Below are 16,394 nucleotides of genomic sequence, written 5' to 3' on the forward strand. Positions count from 1 at the left end.
ATGTGTACGTAATTGGTTTATCCATGATTGGCATATTTGGTTTACTAGTAAGTCCCTAGTAAAGTGCACTAGAGGTGCCAGGGCCTGTAAATCAAATGCTACTAGTGGGCCTGCGGCATTGGTTGTGCCACCCACATAAGTAGCTCTGTAATCATGTCTCAGACCTGCCACTGCAGTGTCTGTGTGTGCAGCTTTAACCATAAATTCGACTTGGCAAGTGTACCCACTTGCCAGGCCTAAACCTTCCCTTTTCTTACATGTCAGACACCCCTAAGGTAGGCCCTAGGTAGCCCCGAGGGCAGGGTGCAGTGTATGGTTAAGGTACGATATATAGTAATGTGGTTTATATGTCCTAACAGTGAAATATTGCTAAATTCGTTTTTCACTGTTGCAAGGGCTGTCCCTCTCATAGGTTAACCTGGGGGATACCTTTAAATCTGATTAAAGTGTAGATTCCCTTTGGGAGTGGATGGACATGTGAAGTTTGGGGTCTTTGAGCTCACAATTTAAAAATACAACTTTTAGTAAAGTTGATTTTGAGATTGTGTGTTTGAAAATGACACTTTTAGAAAGTGAGCATTTTCTTGCTTATACCATTTCTGTCACTCTGCCTGTTTGTGGATTCCCTGTCTGGGTCAGTTTGACAGTCGGGCTGGTTGCACCTCACACTAGACAGTGACACAAAGGGAGCTGGGGTGTAGCCTGCATATCCTGATGAGCCATATGTGCTAGGAGGGAGGGGGGAGTGGTCACTCACACCTGAAAGGGCTGTGCCTGTCCTCACACAATGCAGTCTCCAACCCCCTGGTGAGTATCTGGGGCCTGGCCTGCGCAAGGCAGGATTTCACATTCAAAAGAGACTTTACTTTGAAGTAGGCCTACTTCAAAGGAGAAATTGGGTATAAGAAGGGCACCCAAAACCACAGACTTTAGAAACACTTCTGGGAACAAGAGGAACCTCTGCCTGAGGATTTATTACATCTTACTCTATTTTCCTAAATCATTTTGGGAATTTTATTGTTATACACTTCAACTTATTAGTCTTTTAGTACTACATAAATATTTTACACATTTGCTTTAAGTTAAGCCTGCCTGCTCTGTGTCATAGCTGCCTAGGGGATGAGCTCAAGCTAATTTGGTGACTTTAAGCGTTTGCCCTAACAAAGATTGTGGCCATTACCTGAGTTGGGTTCCTACCACCATCAATTAACAGCCCAATTTCTTACGACATGTAACCTCAGCCCTGTTTTCACCTGCAGTTTTCCCTTGATCTAGAGGCTACCACTGGACAACGGAGCTTTCATGATCCCTTCCCAGAATCAGCTTCAGATCTGTTGACTAAATGTTTTAATCTGGGTGACATAATTATCAGTTTAAACAAAGCTAATATGCCTAAATCAAATGCTATTTTTTCAGGTATGTGATCATACAATCTACACCAAATTGTATACAGACCAACCCATACGGCAGGTTATACATCAAATGTTGTCTACTTCTGTAAAGAAGTATTCACTAAACAAAAATTCATCCAATTCACATACTCTGATAACCATTTCATCACCATATTGTCATGTTAATAGACAGGTTTCCACACAAAGTGTCAGCTAGCTCCTGTAGACTCCCTGCACACTCCTACAGGCAACAGAACAAGCTAAACATGCAGGAATCTCAACCACTAACACACAAGTGGAGACAATAAACTCAATAGAAAAGGTGTATGAATGGCTAATGCCAGCCTTTGACATACTAATATTGAGAAAACAGTGAATCAAAGCAAAAAAATGAAATATCCTTGTATGAATGAAGAATTAAAAAAAGATACAATGACAACAAAGTAACATATCAGTGTGTGTCATCTAAATCAAAAAAATCTTCATGACAAACTGCACATAGAGGCACAATATAATGTATAATTCCTTGATAATAAAGACCACTAAGTGACCCACTAATAAAGCAGAAACTATATTGCCAAATAGCCAACAAGAGAACTTTTCAAAATGCTACTGGAATTTCACAGTTTGGAAAGCAGCCACTGTTTTGAAGATTTCTGCAGCATATTTGCAGCTCAATACAGACCCAAAGTGAATAGGTTGGAATAATACCCAGCAGCGAGAAATATAACTGCAATTGTACACCAAAATCCAACCACCATAGAAAAAAGCAGAGTTCCAGGACTTTTTGAAAACCAGCAGCCCAGCCACAAATCTTCAGAAAGATTCTTCTGTCATCATCTGCAATTACGCCTATTGGAAATCTATTCAACAACTCCTTATCAATATGAACCTTCCCAAAAAGCTAAAGAAAGCATTTATTGTCCCACTGTTGAAGAAAAGTGATTTGGTTGTCCTTGATTACAGCAAGAGCAGGTCTATAGCTAATGGCCCTTTCCTTGCCTAAATAATGGAAAGAGCCACATTCCTCCAGATCTCACAATTAATTGAAAAAACCCTCTTACTCTCAGACAACCAAACAGGATTTCACACTGGTAGAGGTGCTGAAATCTCATTTTGGGATAAATCGAAAATGCACGGTTGAAAAAAGGGGCAGCTACATTGCTACTCCTAAATCTGCCTTCAGTTTCCAAAACAATGATACTCTAATCCTCAGACTCAGAAAACTCTGAATAGAGGGCATCACCCTGGCTTGGATTTCATCTAGGTGTGGGTGAAATTTGCACAATTTGATTTTGCATAAATGTATGAAATGTGTGCATAATTATGTGAAATTGCATGTAATTATGGGAATTGCAGGGCAGGCTATAGCCGCAGTGGGGGGGGGGGGGGGGAGAGCTGCCTTCAATTGACCACAGAGGAAATATTGCTCATCTCCCTGTTCACACATCTTGCTTGGGCATAGGAGCGCTGCACAAGGGAAGAAATGTTCTGCCACCTTGGTTTTAGATAGCGAGGTACACTGTGGGATTAGCTGCAGTAAAGCACATTGGACCTGCTGCAAAAGTGAGTAGGGTTACTCCTGTGAACTTTTTCCTTATGAGTTAGGGAGGGACCAGGAGTCACCCCCACAGGCATAAATGTGTCACACTTGGAGACGCTGGTGGGAACATCATTGGACCATTGGAACTGTGGAAGAAAGAAGAATTTCCTTACCTGGTGCTGAGACCTTTGAGGAGACCTGGAAGGCTGGTCCTGCTCCCATTTGTACCCAGGCTAAAGATGTGGACTCCAAGGGTCAGTTGGTTGACGTCCTGTTAAGCCTCAGGGCCACAACAAGCTGTTAGAAGGCCTTTTCCCGAAGAGCCCTGCTGCCAGTTCTAACTCGACCAACTCTGGACCCTGCCAGTGGCTTCTATTAGAGCCAATCTTGAGCTTCCAAGGGTTGGTCCTAAGGTCCTGGGACCACTGGCTGTGTTGAAGTGTATTCCTACTAACAATCTGAAAAACCTGGGACTTAGAAACTATTTAGTTCAAAACACCTCTAGAGGACTGAGACAAATCTGCCAAGGCAATATAACTAAAAAGAGGATTGACACTGGGCGAAGATTCATGTTGATCCCCCTTGGAGCTTTCTGTAGTAGCAAACCCATTTCAACAGCTTTCAAACTTTTCCATCTGGGGGAATCTGAGCTTCAAAAATGTGACTACTAAGTCAAAATGTAGAAATTTTTACTGGACGAAGGAATGAAAAGTCTCTGCCTTGGATTTGAATTTTGAATTTCCTTGTTCTCTGAGATTTCGCACCCCAAAAAAATGGCTTCTCTAGTGCCTCATCTGATTGTAATCCTGCTTGTGGACCCTTTCTCTGTCACATACTGCTGCTTTGCCCCACTGAGAACTTTTGACTTCTATTTCAGAAAATAAGTCCGAAGGTAAAACTACTGACCGTGACGAAACTGTTTTCTGCATTGAGCCTGTACTGCTACTTGGTTGGCATTAAATCACAAAAATGTCCCGGTCAAGTGCAATGGGATGACCTGGCCGGCAGTCAATGCTTTTTGTTTTTTTGGCGCTATTTTTAAATTAAATTTTTTTAAATTATACCTCTGGTCGCCTTTATTGGATTTTTGACATTTTGGTTTTATTTTGTTTATTATATCACTCTCTACCTTCATGAAATAGATTGAGATTTTTATTACGTTTTCAACTTTCTAGTTGTTACTTCTAAATGCTGTACACAGCTTCTTAAGTTAAGCCGGTCTGCACTGTGCCACAACTATCAGGTGTTGAGCTGAGGTTTAAATTACCGAAACCTTGACTAGACCTAACAAGGATGCTTCCACTATGATTGTGATGGACTATCATCCACCACAACTAATAATCTATTTACTCACAATAATAATAATGAAAAAGAAGAAGAGGAAGGAGTCACTATACTAACCTCTAGCACTGTCTCTGTAGCAACGTGCTACTAGCCGTAGATATTTCTCGATGGGTAATAAGGGCTACATAAGTGTAATTACAATACAATAATGTCCTGCAGCGCCTCGCAAGGGAATAGAAAGCACTATACAAATGCAAATCCAATGCATTCTCAGTGTTATTTGCCCACCCAAATGAGCGAACCTCTGTCTTCCTCTATCATCCTCTATAGAAGCACTTTTCTATGAGAACAGCTTTTTTTTTTTTTTTTTTTTTATGAGGAAAAATACATGCTTTCCTCCTCAGTGAAAATCAGCATGCTCACTTTCTTACAAAAACGTCACGTTCACTTTTTGAGGCAAAATGTCGACAATTTGTCCGCGTATGTTTTTTTGTTTCAGCGCACAGTGCTAAACATGGGTGTGAGAGGAGCGTGCAGAAGAGAGAGGTGAGGTGTTTCCTGTTTGTCTTGTGCGTTTCTGTATTTAACCCGAAGTGTCAGGCACGCGGACATTAGAGGTGAGGTTGTTTATAACAAGGTGGCATGATGTTCAGACGAGGCAGGCCGAATAAAGTCCGTACATGCTTGTGCATATGAATTAAAGGGCTCGTGTAGTGGGTCGCTCTATTAAAAATAACAGACTCCCTTAGGAGGTATGCACGAGGGCGCGCGGAAGAAGGCTTAGTGTCAGGCGAACCACTCGCTAACAAGCAAAATGTTTACAGGAACTGCAGCTAATAAACAAAAAGAAACGAGGAGGGTTAGGGTTGAGTATCATTAAATACGCAAAAATTGCAGAATATATAAATAAAACAAAAGCTGCTATTATTATCATTGCATTATAGACTTAAATCTGTTCATTAGCTTCCATTTTCGGTCATCATACTCTTCTTCATTTTCACGATTTCCTTTTTGCTATGCAGGAGGTTTCTGCATCATTTGTATCGTCTGTTCTCTAGTTATGTGTGAAGCACACGTATGCTGCCCAGATATGCAAGCACTATATAAAATTAAATATAAATCAATTGTTTTGCTATTATTATTATTATTGTGATTCTTCTACGTTTTTGCTGTCGTTAGTGTTATTATAATCCTACTACTATTGACAGGAATAATTGGCAAGGTTTTTTTTTTGTATTAACTGAAATGCATGCATTCAACCATGATTAGCCTAAACAGAGATCATAGATAGAAGGGATAGTGGAAATGTAATCAAAAAACGAAATGTGTTTTTCGTTTAAAGATAATGGGTGGCTGTGGGCCCTTTGCCTGTTCATATGGAGATCCGTCTTCAGCCTTAAGTCCGGATTTATACTTTTTGACGTAAACCTGCTTTAGGTCAGGTTTGCGTCTTAAAGTTTACCGCCGGCTAGCGCCATTCCTGGATGCCAGCCAGGCGTCATATTTAAGGAATGGAGCTAGCTGGAGGTAAGGCCCGATTAGCGTCAAACTAAATTACACTAACAGGGTGGGGGAGGCGTAGGGGAAACAGGAGGTTGTGCGTCAAAGAATGGCGCTCGTCAGGTTAGAGTCAGAAAAATGAAACTAACCTGAATAGCACAATGTTTTGACACACAACCCCCATGGCCATGACTCCTGCCTTGGAAAAGACAGGAGTCATGCCCCACCTGCCCAATGGCCATGTCCGGGGAACTTATGTCCCCTGGGCATGGCTATTGGGCACAGTGCCATGTAGCGGGGCCAAGTTAGGCCCCCCTATGGCACTTTAAAAAATAAAAACTTACCTGGACTTACCTGGGATGGGTCCCCCCATCCTTAGGTGTCCTCCAGGTATGGGTGGGATGGGTGGGGGTGTTCCTGGGTGCAGGAAAGGGCACCTGTGGCCTGTTTCCTTGGCCTATGACCATGGAAAATGGCCCACAGGTCCTCTAACACCTGCCCTGACTGTTAAATAATGGCGCTGAACAGGCTTAGCGCCATTATTTAATCCCCTCCTCCTCCCGTGTGTGATTTTTGCATGTGAGGATAAATAAGGCAGAAAGGCCTTAGAGTCATTTTTGCCCGGGAAAGCCTACCTGGCATCTCATTGATACAAGTTAGTTTTCCACGGGCAAAAAATGATGTTAACTCCAATATTTTGACGCTAGACGGGTCTAGCGTCAAAATATAAATATGGAATTAAGTTCGCGCCGGATTTGTGTCAAAAACTGATGCAAATCTGGTGCAAAGTATAAATATGCCCCTTAGTTTCACCAGCTTGAAACTGGATGGCAGTTACAGCAGAGTAAGTCCACGGCTGCGTACACACCCCCTGCTGTAACAGTAACATGGACAGTCCTAGGGCAGGGATGGTCTCGGTAAATAGTGAACTTACCACACTGCCTTGAGGCAGGCTCTCTTGGAAGGGATTTTATAGTAGAATATAGGGGCCAGATGTATGAATATCTTATTGCAAAAACATAGTCGCAATTTAACACTACTATTTTGGCTGCCAGTAAAGATTTTCAAGAACCTACCTATGTACTAATAAGTCCGTTCTTAAAAATCAGAAACGTAATGGGTTGCACTCTGACCTGCCTCATGAGTATTAATGAAGTTGGTCACATATTGTGACTCACTATGATTGGAGGTGTCATAACGTTGGTGGCCTGCTGGGGCCAGTAATCCACAAAGTCTGAGATTGCCTTTCAATCAAGTAAACATTTTTTTAAATGCAGCCCAATTTCCTTAAATGAAACACGACTGTATTTAAAAAGAACCTTTTTTTGCTCGTTTCAAATTGGGCAGTGCTCCTTTTGACCCATGCCTTGTGTTCAACAAACTTTTTTTAACATTAACAAAGGGGAAGGAGTCCCTTAGGGATCCCTTCTCTTTTGAGAATGGATTATCACCTTCTTTGAGATGTCAGGCCCCTTCCAGATACCGAATCAGTGTCTATTCGGAATCCCATTTTAGTAATCAGAAAAACGTTACTGACTCCTAAAATGCAATTAGTACATAAGAAGAAGCATTTTAGCAGTTTCAAATGCCGAACTGGAGCATTTGCGATTGTTAAAATGCTCAGTATGCCTGGTCCCTAGTGCCCTGAACAGGGGGAATGCTTGGTTAGCCTTATCATCTAACACAGTGGGTATGCTTGCTGTTATAGGCCATTTCCAATAGTAAACAGCCTTGTTTTGGCTCACGCAGCACACATAATTCAGTGTAGGCTTATGAGACGGGGAATGGGACCATATAAAAAAATTGTCTGAGGTAATGCTACTCTGGTACTTTTTTGAACTATGGAAAATTGTGGTATAGTCTGTCAGTGGCATCTCACATTTTATTTTAAGAAAATTCATTTTTTCGTTAAATCTTGGACTAAACTACAACCTTTTGAAATATTAACCCAGACTACCAGTGAATAACAAACAATTTAGAGCTGTGGGAAAGTATATTATGTGCAACCCTGGCATAATTTTAAAGTAGTAGCAGTAGAAGTAGTACCTGAGCACCACGTAGTGTCACCTACTGTCCTCCCTTCAGTTGAAGAGTGTCTCCCTGGACTGCAGGGCTGTTGGCCTATATTATGACCTTAGAAGCTGCAGCATGTGAACATGGTTACCATGTGCCACAGATGCTTAAAATGATTGAAAGAGGAGTACCCAATGAGGAGAGGCGGCAGTACATGGTGCACAGAAGTGATCGCTGAGGTAAAAGAAATTGAAGAGAGTTCATCCAAGCCAGGCAGTGCAAGAACGACACAAACTGTGAAAAGGGTGCATGCAGTAGAACTGCAAGAATAGCTTTGTGTGAACTAAAACAGTGTCTCGTTGGATATTTGATGTTCAATGAAAATGATTTAATCTTGCGTTTAGGATAAAAGTGACCCAGAATAGTTACTAGGCAGACACAGACAACCCAGGGTGTGAGACTGGAAGACAGACATATTTGCACATGGATGCTTGCACACAGGGGCAGCTTTAGGTCAGAGCGACAAGTGCAGCCACTTCTGGTGCTAAGCTCGAGGTGGGTGTTATATTTAAAAATATCTTATGGGTATAAATGTACATGCTGCAGACTTCCTTATGTGTCCAGGTGTTTTCAGGCAACAATAAATATGGCCAGATAAACCTGGTGATTAATGTTCCTGCTAGAGGGAGACTGAAGATTTGTCTAGTGGCAGCTTTGACTCATCATAAGGTAGCACAGAGGGTTTAAAAGTCTGCTGCCAAGAAGGTGTATCATGCAGATCACAGAACTGTATTTTATATGGATATCTCAGTGGATTATTGCTTTTGTCATAGATATCCTTAGATCATTTTGTTGTCTACAGTTCATACACTACAATCCTAATATAGAACAGTGACCAATGAACTGTCATGAAAGACCTGCATGCAAATTGCATAGTATAGATTAGACGTTATGTTTTTCCCTTAGTCTTTTACTACCCTAATGTTGCTATGAGTGTTTTTTTTGGATGGAAATGTCTTCTTATTAGTAAAGCCAACCACACCCACTGTGGTACATTTTAAAATTCTGAGTTTGTGCTTCTCCAGACCAAATACTCCTATAGTATTGCCTACTAGTATGGATGGCATGTGATTTCTACACCTTATTGCCTTAGGTAACATTTCCTATAGACTGATTTACTCACATATGATTCACTGACCCTGTATAATGTATGTGTGTTAAGTAAAGTGCTCAAACATCCTTCACTGGTACGAGTAGTGCTATTGTGCTATAAAACAAATGAAATGCATGTGAGAGAGGGGCTATGAAGAGATGAGGGGTACTGTTTGAGGGCGGTAATGAGAGAATCTGTAGAAAAGGAGGGAGGAGCCACAAAAAATTGCGTCACTGGGCATGACCAGTGGTAAAGCTGGCCCTGCTCGCACACAGACAAGCCCACATTTGCATTCAGACATATACTCAAGTAGAAATTATGGAAGCTCACATATTATGTTACTGGTATTGTCACAAGAAATATATTGCTATAAGAAAGGCACTGGCTGTCTGGAAACTGTCCTGCTTCCTATGTTCAGCTTCCTCTAGGGCTGCAAACCTGTATTCTTCTGTAACAAATCTTAATAAAGTAGATTTTGCTTCTGACGTTCATTTGATAAGCAGTTTATAATGCTGTGCCACACTTGCTGTGGAATAGAATGTGTTCTCGGACACTATGTTTCCAAGGTCTATGTGTGACTAGCTGCTGTAGTCCAAAAATATTTTCTTTACATTCTGGGATTTGCAGTTGTGTTGGTGCATAGACTAAATATCAGGAAAAAATATTGCATGGACAAAATATTGTGTCAAGAATATCAAGGACAAAAGTATTGTGAAGGTAAGTTTCTATAACTAAACAAAGTTTTATCATATATGACTCCACTTATATGTACCTTCATGATCCTCAAGGTATGTAGATGCGGAGTTAAGAATAGTAAAATTATACTTACCTATTTGCACTTAACTTTTAGATATTTTTCTTCACGATATTTTTGACACAATGTTCTGCTCACACCATATTTTAGTCACTGATATTCTGTCAGTGATTTGCTTTGTTTATACAAGCATAAACCCAAGATTGCACGTCCCAAAATGCAAAGCAAAGAAAATGCCTTTACTGGAGACGCCAGTCATTTATAGAAATGAGAAACGTCACTGATTTAGGTGTTGTAATGTACATGCGGTGGCTATCTTATTCCTGTTTACATGGTGGATTGCTCTGTTTTAACCTTATTTTCTGTTTTTTCCTCGGCCTTTGCATACGAGATAGGCTACGGGAGGTCGCACTAGCTCTAGGGCTAGGTTGTCTCAATCAAAACCAACCTTCCAATGAGCCTGCTGCATCTGAGCTAACATTAGGCTTTCTATGTGTTGGTAAAAAGCAGGGCAAGTTTGGTGAAACAATTCTTTTTAACTTCCTGTCTATGCAGTGAAGAAAAGAGTGGATCACTCTATTGCCCCAGTTTGGAACAAGTATATGCATTAATATCAGATGCCTGCTTGGGATGAGAACACTGATTTTGAGTGACATTTGAACTCTCCAATAACAATTTCTTGCAAGCAACAATTTCTTCTTTCGAAATGATGATGAACCACTGTGCGACATATTATCGGGGGAATGATCAGCTGCAACTGCCCACTTCTAATACTGCCCTGGAGGCACACGTGCATAGGGCAGGCGGCATGTGAGCAGAGTAACAGCAAGAAATGGTGGCTGCTGCAGACTGGGCTCTGAGGCCTCGATAAACGCCATTTTCATACAAGGAAGTAGAACACCCTCCCTGTCTTCCTCTTTCATATGAGTCCAGGGACAAGCCCGCATATGCCCATTAAAGCACCAATGGCTGACACTCCCACCATGACGTAACACCACATTGTCCATGTCAGCTGAGGTACAACGATCATGCGAATATTGCCTGCAGGCTTGGGGTGCCTGGGCGGTAGCACGGATAGAAAGCAGGCAGTGCTGCCTTGCAGATTGGTGGGAACTTCCTCCCACTGCCGGGATAAAAATCCCCAGACTTAAAAAATAAGTTGCACGGGGCCCGCCGGCATCATTTATGTACTGACTAAGCATTGCAACAGCAGTACAAGAACTGAAAGAAAAGTTTAAGATCAGCACAGCTGTAATATTAACTCCATTATTACAGGTTAAGGACTGGAAAACATCAAAGATCAGCATACCAGCTCAAGCACACAACCTAGGATTAGTTCATAGAACAGCCACTTAGTTCAAGAAACAGCGCCATAGATTTAGGCCCATCTAACAGCTAAAGTAGCAGAACAACAGCTGAAGAAGTAACATCAATAAAACAAAAGCAACTCAAAAAGTAGTTACTTCAAGGCTACCAATGCCGCAGCCCCAAGGAAACCAGCAGCAACACATCAATACTGGGAAGGGAAGAATCACTAGAGCTTCTGATGTCCCTAAGGGCCCCACAACTGCAATTAACTGAGGGTGCCACTATCAGATAAACGTTGTTTTGTCAGATGTAAACAGTATTTGTTGTTCATTGCATCAATTTCTAATTTGCTGTGAAGGACCACAGAGTATATTTTACTTTCTGATGGTACATTTTTGACAGCAAGGTATGACTGAACATGCAGTTTCTGCTGCAGAGATCAGTGTGGAGGATAGCAATGACGAGCATTTTTAGTTTCGAGTTGAAACTTCTAAAAGTACAGTATAGGATCAAATATCAATTTGACCCATGCCAGTTGTGATAAAATGGCCTTATGTACAGTACGTTTATATTCTGGTTCTCAGAAAGCAAAATACATTTAAAAAAAACAAAAAGACGAAAAAAGCATCCAAGAAGTGCTCACAAACCTTTTCAAGACCATCTTCCTTCAGGCTGATAATATCCAAGTCAAAATCGGTCCTCAGGCCACTTGTTTTGTTGAAGACGATGCGTCCCGTGAGTCCCTCCCACTGGGCCTGCGGGAAAGAATTGGGCAGTTCAGTAATTACAAGGCGCCATAAATCATTGTTCACAGCAACCTCACAATGCTTCTATATAATTACTTTCTTCTCGGATCTTCTCTCCCGGAAGACAGAGATTAATTAATAATCAGCTCCATCATTGTTAAGGCCACGACACCAACTTTCAATTTGAATAAATTGTTCTACGGTGAGTGACCCGATTCCCAAGAACACCTTTTTGTGTTTAATGTGCATCAGCCTTCCACTGCATCCTTCTCCCTCACCCCCCCCCCTCCCCGAACCCATCATAGTATGTGAATGTCTCGCCCAAGGTCACGCCCCCTGCCAGAAAAACACTCAGCTGGATAGAGTCAGCAACATACATACAAACAAGAAAATTAAAACGCGTTTCTACCTAAAACTGCATTGGATGCACTATCTCAGTTTAGTGATTCTGCAATTCACGAAGCGACTAGGAGACCCTTGAATTTTCAATTCCTTATTTGCTTAGTAATGCAATTTTCGATATTTTAAGTGATCTATACTATAAATTATAGTTTTATGTATCACATTTTACCGATTGAATATTTTCTCATATTTAAGTTCTTATGCAGCCCAGCCCAAGGAAAACCGGAATTGAACTAGGAGAGTGAGATTCCTGCCGGATTTTCAGGATAGCAAACCATGGGCCAGATGTATCAAACATTTTTGTGATGATCGCAAAAATGCATTTTGGTATGTAACAAATCCAATTTACAACTACATACTGATATGGTATTAGGAAGGGGCCTGTCAAGGGCGTCCCTTCCTAATACCGAATCGCAGAGGTATGTATGATTGTTTTGTGACCATGAATGCATTCGCAAAACAATTGCAGTTACCACCTACTTCAAGTAGGTTGTAACCCGTTCGCAAACCCATTTATGAAAGCATGCGAAAACTTTTTTAAGAGCAGCAGAGGACCCACGGACTACTGCCTACTCTTAAAAAATGAAAAGAAAACTTTTCATTTTTCATTTTTAAACACATCCTGTTTTCCTTTAAGGAAAACGGGCAGCATTAAAAAAGAAAAAGGTTGCTTTATTGAAAAGCAAGCACAGATATGGTGGTCTGCTGAGCCCAGCAGGCCCCTATCCCTATCCCTGTGACTGTAGCCCTGTAGCCATTCGCAATGGCTGGCAAATTGCAAACAACCTCATGAATATTAATGAGGTAGGTCCATTTGCAAGCCCTTGCAAATCGCAGTATAAACCTCCTGGAGTTTCATACATTCCAATAGTGATTACTTAATTGCGATTTGCTAAAAATCGCAATTAGGTAATCGCTATCTGGCCCCATATGCTTACATAATCTGTGAGTGTGTATGTATATATATATATAACAAAGGTTACAGGCATCGTATAGTTAGGAAATTGAATTTAAAAAATCATAGAAATTCACTGAAAAAAACAAAGGTTACAGGGATGTTATAGTTAGGGTTCACATTTAAAATGCCCAAAACCAAAAAAAACATAGAAATTCACCTGTTATAGTTATCTCAAGAAACTATAACTTGTGCTCTGAGGTAACTATAACTCGTGCCCCAACCATGCACAGTTTTTTTTGTAAAACATTTTACTGCAAATATTACATCATTATCAGTGATGTTATCAAAGATATCATGAGTTCTGCAATTTGTGTGGGCATTAGCAGTGCATGGAGAGGGTGCGAGTTATAGTTACCTCAGTGCCCAAAGGTAACTATAACTCGCACCTTCGCCATGCACAGCTAATTACTCCACATATTATATCACTGATGACATCTTGAATGGCATCTTTGATATTATCACTGCAACATTTGCAATAGAATTATTGATAAGAAAACTGTGCATGGCAAGGGTGTGAGTTATAGTTACCTTAGGGTGCGAGTTATTGTTACTTGAAATAACTCTAACTATAACTGCTGAATTTCTATGGTTTTGTATGAGTAATTCAGAACCTAACTATAAAGTCCCTGTAACCTTTGTTTCTTTCAGTGAACCTATCTTGGACACCACTGCAGCATACTATGCTATAAACAGGAAGTGTTCCTTATGTGATGACAGAGGCAAAGTGACAAATATAGAGGGTCAGAGAAGAAACAAAAGCAAATAATGGTAAAGCCACTAGGTCCTGTCTTCATAATGCAAGTACCAAACTGTTAGCTTTGCCAATGTTTGTCTTTAAAGTATTGTTAAAAAGGTAAAATAAAAAAGACAATATACTGGTGCATAAGCAGACACATATCTTTGGTATCTCAACCTACAACATTGCACATTGATTCAGTGGTTTCAATCTTTAGAAATGGCATGGTTTATTTTTCAACTATGTTTCACTCAGGAAACTGAATAAAATATAAACAAAATAAGAACATAAAGGGAAGCACTTGCCAAATGTATATTTACAGGATTCAGCCATTTGGTTCTCCGTAGCAGACCAGTGCAGTGCTTAATTTGAGCGGATGGGTACCAGTGCTCCGCAGCAGCACTTAACTGTCAACACCGGCACTTATGATAGCTGCCACATTGAGGCGCTTGTTGTGTACTTTAAAGATGAGCAGAAAGACAGCTGTTTATTAATACAATGGGCATTAAAAACAACTAATACCTGCCACTCAAGTCATTCTTATAGCTTTGGGGGCCTTGAATAGTCTGAATTGTCAGACTTGTAGTCATGTAATAGTTAGTAGTTATGTAGGTATGTCATTGGCAATACTGGCAGGGCAATGGGGTGTGCAACCTGCAGTTGCCTCCAGAGGAAGGCCCTGGCACCTTTTTTTTTTTTTTTTTTACAAATTAGGCCCTGGCCCAACCAGGGAGAACACATGTGAGCCTCCAGGAGAAGTAATGTTAAGTACACCTTATGCTCCAGATGCCAGCTAAGTGAGTTCAGCGGGTGACCTTTCCCCGAGTGCCATAAAAGCCTTTGCGTGCCAAAGTTTGTGCTTCAGTGCAGTATGTGGAATGTAGGGCACAAAACAAAAATACCTTTTAACTTCTGCATTTGAGCAATACCCCATCAAAAAAATCACCTCTTTTTTTGTTTTCACAGACATCCAGGGTGAGGTGGGGAGCAAGGCAGCATGACGGATGGGAAGGTATTTGAAGAGGGAAGCAGAACATGAAGAAGGAGAATAAGACACAGATGCAATCTCATGGAGTGGTGAGAAAAATATAATTCCCTAAATATGAAAAGTGGAAGGATAAAAATAAGTCAATCAAAATAATTGTGAAGAGAATATGCTCTAGGGAGGGACAAACTCAAAAATGAGGAAGACAGGCCATTGAATGTGACAGGAGTAAATGAAAGTAACAATAAAGTCAACCAATGGTAAACAATGGGTGGATGAAAGCTTGCTGTAAGTTCACAATAGGCCTTTTGCAACCAGACAGTATGTACTGTCTAGCCGACGAGACCTAATCATCCTTAGCAAAAATATTTAAACCATCCCTACTCTGCAGAATGGTGAAGCAGGAATGGGGGCATGAGGGCTTTCATGTTTGGGTATGGCACCCCATTCAGATCTGCAAGCAGTTTCCTAGTCTGCAGCTTACCAGAAATAATGTAAAGTGGTAGAAGGAAAAATCCAGACCTTCAAATTTACCATGTCCAACTGTAAAGCTAGAACGTGAATGGCATATCATGGTGTGGATGACATGGACAAAGTTCTTATTTCCAAGAACTGTCAATTTAGCACATCCACTACTGAAATGAAATTCAGGTGAATGGGGACAATGGATTTCAGCTCTTTAGGTTACTGGGGACTAAACCTTTAACCAAGTAATATGGGGACAGAACATATATCATTCTGATCACTACATTGGGTGTAGAGATGGAGTTTTCCCTTCTGAATAAAAATGTTTAAAATTATTCGTTTTCTTTAAATAAATAAAAAATATTACAAAGATTCAGCCAAGTGCAAGGAAGCGGTATTCAACACTTTTTCCTAAACCTACTGGTGCTATATAAGTAACAGTGAACAATATAACCCAATTTTTTATGGCGGTACAATGTCCAAAAGATGTAATTTTCTGATTCATCTGTGATATTAATTTGTTGTGCTCGAAGGCTCTCCTGTGACACGTCAGTCAGCCCTTTGAGTTCCTTGAAAATGCAATAATGCTGAAATAAACATAAGAGAACCCTTTGGACGAAGCATTGTGCCATCCAATTCTAAGAATGATGTCTATGTTCTTAAATTTCATTTAAACATGTAAATGGCTGCCAAAAGATTTACGCCTTTACCAAACTTTAAGGTTTTACAGTCATACATATCACAAGAAGCAAAAAACCACTTTGGGGCAGATTTTGAGTTTGGCGGATGGGTTACTCCGTCACAAACATCGAGGTTGGAGGATGGGTTACTCCGTCACAAACATGACGGATATCCAACCCACAGTATTACTATTTCCATGAGCTGTTTTGGGATTGTAATACGGCAAAAGGAATATCTGTCATGCTTGTGACCGTGTAATTCCCTCCAGCAAATTCTAAATCAGACCCTTTATTTTTTTTATTTTACCTTACCTGGTAGGTGTTATTTCAACTCACAATCAGTGAATTACAACAAAGAAATGCTCTTTTTCTGGTTTTGAAAAGGTTTGTTATGCGAATGCAGATTTCTTTTCTTGGTTACAATGTCCTTAAAATTTCTGCTTTTTTCATCCTCAAATGATGGTGGTGAATGAAAC

At 40.6% G+C, this 16,394-nt stretch overlaps 1 protein-coding gene across 1 annotated transcript in view; it reads right to left on the reverse strand.

Annotated features, from left to right (window-relative positions):
• Nucleotides 1-16,394, reverse strand: part of GRIK3 (glutamate ionotropic receptor kainate type subunit 3) — a 1,024,044-nt gene that overhangs the window by 414,416 nt on the left and 593,234 nt on the right. The window contains exon 8 of the mRNA XM_069223872.1: nucleotides 11,594-11,701. Within this exon, the coding sequence (XP_069079973.1) occupies nucleotides 11,594-11,701 (108 nt within the window). The remainder of the gene's footprint in view (nucleotides 1-11,593; nucleotides 11,702-16,394) is intronic.

This window comes from Pleurodeles waltl, chromosome 3_1 (assembly GCF_031143425.1).
Source record: "Pleurodeles waltl isolate 20211129_DDA chromosome 3_1, aPleWal1.hap1.20221129, whole genome shotgun sequence".
Taxonomy (NCBI): Eukaryota; Metazoa; Chordata; class Amphibia; order Caudata; family Salamandridae; genus Pleurodeles; species Pleurodeles waltl.